The sequence below is a fragment of the Oculina patagonica genome, unplaced genomic scaffold, assembly GCF_052425735.1.
Source record: "Oculina patagonica isolate OP01 unplaced genomic scaffold, crgOcupat unplaced1156, whole genome shotgun sequence".
Taxonomy (NCBI): Eukaryota; Metazoa; Cnidaria; class Anthozoa; order Scleractinia; family Oculinidae; genus Oculina; species Oculina patagonica.
In genome coordinates, this window is record NW_027557146.1 from 194 (window position 1) to 6,510 (window position 6,317).

The 6,317-nt window shown below is 37.0% G+C and overlaps 1 protein-coding gene across 1 annotated transcript; it reads left to right on the forward strand.

Moving 5' to 3' along the window:
• Positions 1-950: 950 nt before the first annotated feature.
• On the forward strand, positions 951-1,679 carry LOC144639653 (uncharacterized; the record flags this gene model as incomplete). Its single annotated transcript, XM_078498937.1, has 1 exon — positions 951-1,679. A coding segment is annotated over one exon (461 nt), but the record flags the coding sequence as incomplete, so codon positions are not given.
• Positions 1,680-6,317: the final 4,638 nt, after the last annotated feature.

The following is a 6,317-nucleotide window of genomic DNA, read 5'->3' on the forward strand; positions in this document are numbered from 1 at the left end:
AAAAGTATCTTAAAGGGACTATGTCACGGATTTTAACAGTTTTCAAGTGAACAGCCCAAATTTATATTTGTGTCGTAGGAAACTTAAAAATAATGGTCCATTTTTATTAACAATTGCTATTTTAGAGCACTAAAACTAAGGAGGCTCAAAACAGTTTTCAGTACTTTCCAGCTCTCATACTTTGATGGGTCCGTGCTACAAACATTTATCAGTTAACACTACAAAAATGGTATCAAACAAATGCCCAATCATTGCTGAACAAGTTGTGGTCATTTTCATGACGTCACTATTATCATAGCAACGGTATAACCTGTTACAAACACCCTTAATTTTCGCTTTATATTAAGTGCTTATAACTCAAAAACGAGTCCGGTGACCCCCATTTTTTATTATTGAATAATGATCATCAACTTTTTGCAAAGTTAAAAAAATTTCTCTAGAGCTGTTTTAGAGCCACCTTAAATTTCTAAAATTTAATGAAAACTGTTGTAAGCCTCCTTAAAAGCGCGTTTGGCTGCGGATGGCTCGGATGGTAATGGATTGCAATTTGAAAACGTAAGCCAACGTTTCAAACTTTCTCCGCGCGCCTTCAAAAAAATCGATATTTATTGTCAGTCGAGGTTTGATTTCTATCCCCAAATAAAGGCTATATCTAGATCTTCAGTTAAATGTACAAAGGTAATGTTTTTATGGGTAAAGTTGCCTACCACTTATTTCAGAACAGTTACGACCAAAAATCTGCGAGAGCAATCAATCAATCATTCAATCAAAACCTTTATTTAGACACGATGGAGTAAAAAGGCTACATAGCTTGTAGGGTCGTGTGTAAATAAAAAATTAATACAAGTAGATAAAAACATTAAACTATATTAAGGCAAAAACGCTAATCCTGTCACATTACCCCCAAAACATCTAAATATGACTGTATTCCTCTGTGTTTCTCTCAGTAGCTATCTGGCGAAAGGCGAATTCGTCTCCAGTGTGTTTTGGCACGAGGAATACCCAGTATGGCAGATTCAACGCTCCAGCAAGTGGCAGACTGGCTGCGGTGAAACTGGTTCACTTGTATGGGTTCGTGTCCTGTCACACTGCCAGTCCTAACAACTGGTCGTTCTGGGGCTGTGGGTACGGCTTGAGGGATCTCACTAATGTTGTCATAACAACAACATACAACTACATCGTGCTGCCGCCAACCCAGTTCATGCAGTTCGCGCATAGTGCAGGAAAGTGGGCCAAAATCCCCGGATATAACGCATTCTCCCCTGTGATTGTCCTGTCACGCTTCTCCAGTACCTATTACGTCATCCAGGGCCGCCAGTTCCGCGTGTGGTACGGCGAGGATTTGGTGAATTACACTGAAAGCGACAACGGGGGCAGAGTCTGCGCTGATGTCTGGATGTTGTACGTCTGATCTGAAGCCCTGGCCAGATTACCACTGACAAGCTACAAGCCGATTCTTGATTTCGTTTATCATTGTAATTCGTATTCTAGCTAAGTTAATTAAGGGCTTGATTTATTGTAATTATGCTTATTTTCGAGATTTTGCTGTACCTAGTTTGAGGTGGTTTATTGTACTAAAAGGTAAAGAAAGGTTTATTTTGGGTTAACAAAGTTAGAAAAAAAAAACTGTTTCAAAAACTCATTGATTGTATAGCAACACTGTAATCAGAATAAACATAAATAAGGGAGTTTACACGAATAAAAATAAACTTAGGGATAAATGGAAAGAGTTGTTTTTGCTGTCGTGATTGCCCCCTACTTATTTTACAAAAAATAATCAAATAAGTAAGCACAAGTTTAGGTTTCATTAGAGTTCTAGTCCCTGCATAACTCTCATTTTATATCCTTGCAATCATTATGCATTGTGAAGCGGAGAGCTGATGACAACAAACACGTCATCAACACAGAGAATATGCCAACAAAGTCTAAGAACAAACATTCAGAATTTGTGCAGAGAAAGTTGCTTGATGGCATGTTTCACCCCGAAAAATCGTCTTCAAAGTTTTTCAAACTTTCAGGAAAACGCTTTTAAACAATTATTGTATGAGGTTTTTTGTGATATCCGGAATAATCAAGGTCGAGGTAAGTGTTATCAGCCGAAGCCAAAGGCTGAGGCTGATAACACTTACAGAGACCTTGATTATTCCGAATATCACATAAACCGAATCTAATAATTGTTTTATTATACATTGTTTTTCTGGAAAAGAAAGTAATGACAAACGATTTCAACCTGTTTCAAAACTTGTGCTAATTCCGGCTGGTCGTCCTACTAAATTGTGAATGCTTTTTCATCAAAGTATGTCGTGGAATAGTTCCTACCCAATTTTTGTTAGTCATTTTTTTTAGTCATTTATTGTCCAGCAATTTTTGAACTTAGGTCAAATCATTTCTCTGTTGAAGAAGTGAATCGACGAACTATGAATTTCCTTCGCCGCCAGATGCCTGCCACATTGCTCTTGGAAATCAAGCATTGCGCGCGCAACCTACAGATTAGTGAATAATCTGCTAGCAGATTATTCACTAATCTGTAGGTTGCGCGGATTCCCAGAATTAGCTGTAGGCTCTTAGCCAATGAGAAGACAGCTAGTGACTACAATGTATAATAATTATTATAAGTGGCCACAAAATCGGCTACTGGTAAATTTTCTCACATTCTTCTAATGTCGACCGAGCAATTTGAACTAACTTCTTTTTTAATTGAAAAGGTCGCATGACAGGGTCTGCAAATTAAGGGTCTGGCTGGCTGCGACGCTTTTTTTTCTCATGTGTATTTAACTTCGGTAAAAACTAAAGGAAAAACGGGATCTGTCGTTCTTTTAGCCTGCGTAGCAGGCGTCGAAAGGGGAGGAAGGGGAGTTGGGAAGAGGGCGAGAAAGAGGAAAAAAACGGAGGGGAAGTTTACATTTGCCAATTGCGGATTTAGGAAAAAACGAAAAACTTAATCCACGTTCAGTCGGCCATATTTCATGCTGAGACGGACTTTTAGTTGGTGAACTACAGAATCTAAAATAGATACTCGGACATTGGGAAGAGAAAAAAAGCAATTAGAATCCACTTGCTGTTAAAATAATGCGGTTGGCCGAAAAGCACACTTAGTTTAATAACAGAAATTGATAATATGACATGATTATGGGCTGAGTCAATATTCTAGCGGGAATTTAAAGTGTCTGAGTAGTAATTTGCACAAAGTATACTTCAGTATACTTTTCGTATAATTTTGACAAATAGTTACTTAGCTCTCGTTTCGACTCTAGTTGAGGCTTGATTTTGTATTTACAAGAAGAATGCACATATTTCTGGCTTGTATCAGTATCTTTTTGTTAATAATAAATGACTGTTAAAATTCGCTTTAAATAAAACATTTACCACAATTCTTCATTCAAAAAAGGCAATAATAAAAAGAAGATTTAGGATCACTTGGAGTTTGTTTGCGTTAATGTGACAGCCAAAAATTAACACATTAATCACACTCAACGATCAAATGACGCAGTCGGCGCACAAAATCTTAGCAAACTGTTATGGTTTTAGACTGTACAATACAACTGTTCCTCGGCTTTAACAAATAAGAATAGCAATAACGAATAGAAGACCACTTAGGATCCCTATTTGCGTTTATAATGAGACAAAAAAAATAAATACACAAATCATGACCCACAGCCCAAACCATTCTCGTCCCCAGAGGCCGCGATCCTTCTGGTCAGCACCCGGGATCCCGGGTGCTGACCAGAAGGATCGCGGCCTCTGGGGACGAGAATGAGCCCAAACACACTTGGCGCAGCGTTTGCTATCTACCAGAAGCTGTCATTATTGTGGACTGAAAAATACTCGATGTAGATCTCAGCTGTTCCTCTTAAGCAAATGCGTTAAAAAGCAATAGCAAATAAACGAGAAAGAATCACTTAGAGTCCATTAGCGTTAAATTGATAAACAAACACATTAATCAGACGAAACTGAAACTATTGAGTAAAGAATGGTCAGTTGTTAACAAATCTGACAAATTTAAATTCATTAGAAAACCTCTTCTAGTAGATTTTTTGTTGTAGAAAAGAATTCAAAAATCTAGTTTCACTAACTGAACATGTTAGGCCTTATGCCTGTTGTCGTTTTTCTTTGCCCAGGTTAAACAAACATCACTATGTGAACAATGCTTGGAAAAGAAAATGTGACCAAAATGAGTTAAAAGAAAAATGTTTGAGTAATGCCATTGGAATTAGATAAAGGAACACTTTGAGCCTGTCCGCGCTGTCGCGACAGACGAAAATGACTTACAACCCAAATTAGAATTACGCTGATGCGCACATGTTGCTGTAACTTGCAACATCGAAATTTGTTGCGAGACAAGTTGAGCGCGCGGTAGTAATACGGACAACAACTCATTCAACTTGCAATGCAACAATGTTGCGAGACAAGTTGAACAAAAATGTTGCCCGTATTATCGGGCCTTAAACGATCAAACATTTGCGCGTGAAGCAAAATGTTGGATGAAAATGTTTGATCGTTTAGCCGAGGCTTAAGTTTCCTGCAATGGCGTAGCTTTTTCACTTTCTTCTTTTTTTCCTCTAAACTTGTATTCTCGGACGTTTATTGACATTTGGCATTGTGGGTAATAAAAAGGAATGTTGTCAGTTGTTAACAACTCTAATCTCCTCAAAAACTTCAAGAATAATTTTTTAACAAGAATTAAAAAATCTAGTTTCACTTCTTGTTGGGGCTAATGTCTTATCTTTGTTCAGGTGGAATCTCACACGGACAATCTGTCGTGTTTATGCCTCTACGAGCTATGCCTGAAAACAAAAGTGTGACAAAAAATCAAAAGAAAAATGTTTGTTCAATGCTATTGGACAGATCCAACACGAAAAAAAATCGTCGAGTGAACAAAATCGATCACTGTCCAAGGAAGAAATTCATTCAGCTTTGATCAGCAAGAAGTAGGTATGCACCTTTTTAATAAGTCGAGAGGCCATTTTGAATTTTTATTTTTCCGCGAATGACGTCATTAATAAAATATTCCAAATGACACCTCGGCTTATTGCAATGGTAGATACTTCATTTTAATACGTCGAGGCGCAGATGATTTTTTTTATTAACAACGTCATTCGCGGAAAGTTAAATATTCAAAATGGTGTAAGGTGTATAGTGTTTTTGTAGTCACTTTAAAAATCACGTTAATTCTACATTAAACGTGTTCGATATACTTTTTTCTTTTCTGTTCTAGCTCCTGCTTTCGTTCTTACAACCCAGGCGCTGAGTTTTCAGTAGAAGGGTGAGTTATTTTCATCTATATTCAGAGTTTTTTTTTTTGTATTTTACATTTGCGACTGAAACTTCTATGAAGGTCTTAAGCCCGTGAAACGCCCCACTAATTATGTGACGCGAACAGGCACTTGGGGTAGTAGAACAAAGCGTTTTTCAGGACTTCTAAATTCGTGTTACACGTTAAGGAATTAAGATTGTCTTTATTTAAAATAGAATCATTTGAGGAATCTTTCTGGTTAATCAGGGATAAGCGTAGGTACTGCTTCTCGATATTTTCAAAGAAAAATTAAAAAAAGTAATCTTCACACCTTTTTAAGAGCTCAGAAACTGTTGATTTGGATGTAAATAGATTTTTAAGTACGCTTTTGAAACCAAGGACTTTATGATCTACGTTATTTTATCTTTCCTGGCGAAATTTCAAGTTAGAAAATTCCAACTGGTTAACATATTTTCGACTTAATGCTCAGTTGTTTTATCTTCTTTATAGATGCAGAAGTTTTAGTTATCAGGGATATACTTGGGTAAAGGTTCTCGATACTTTAAATAAGAAAAAAAAAACAGAAATTAGTAGACGAAAGGCTTTATACGATATGGAAAAAAAAGTAGAAAACAATTCTAATCCACATTCAACTTTTATCTAAAAGTCGGACATGTTGTTATTTGGAAGCAAAAGAGAGGGACTTTGAGAAACGAACCCTTTCAAAATCCATGACTCAGCCTCCGGCACTCCTTTTTAAAACTGATTATTTGTCGAGTCAAAAAGTAGTCAGTAAAAAAGAGCGCCAAAAGGTTGTAAAAACTATTCTCAAACTCATTAATAATTCATGAATTCACAAGCCAATCGGGATACGCCAATTTGGTCAGGTGCGTGTGGTTTGAAACCCGATGAAACACGGAGGCCTTTCCACGATAGCTTGATGAAATATCAAACTCTAGAGTTTGATAAAACGTCAAACCCTTGTGATGCAGGGTTATCCTAATTTGAATATTAATGACACAAACACCGACTGAATAGATAAGCTTCTGTTTGGAATAACTATAAAATTTACGTTTACCGCGCA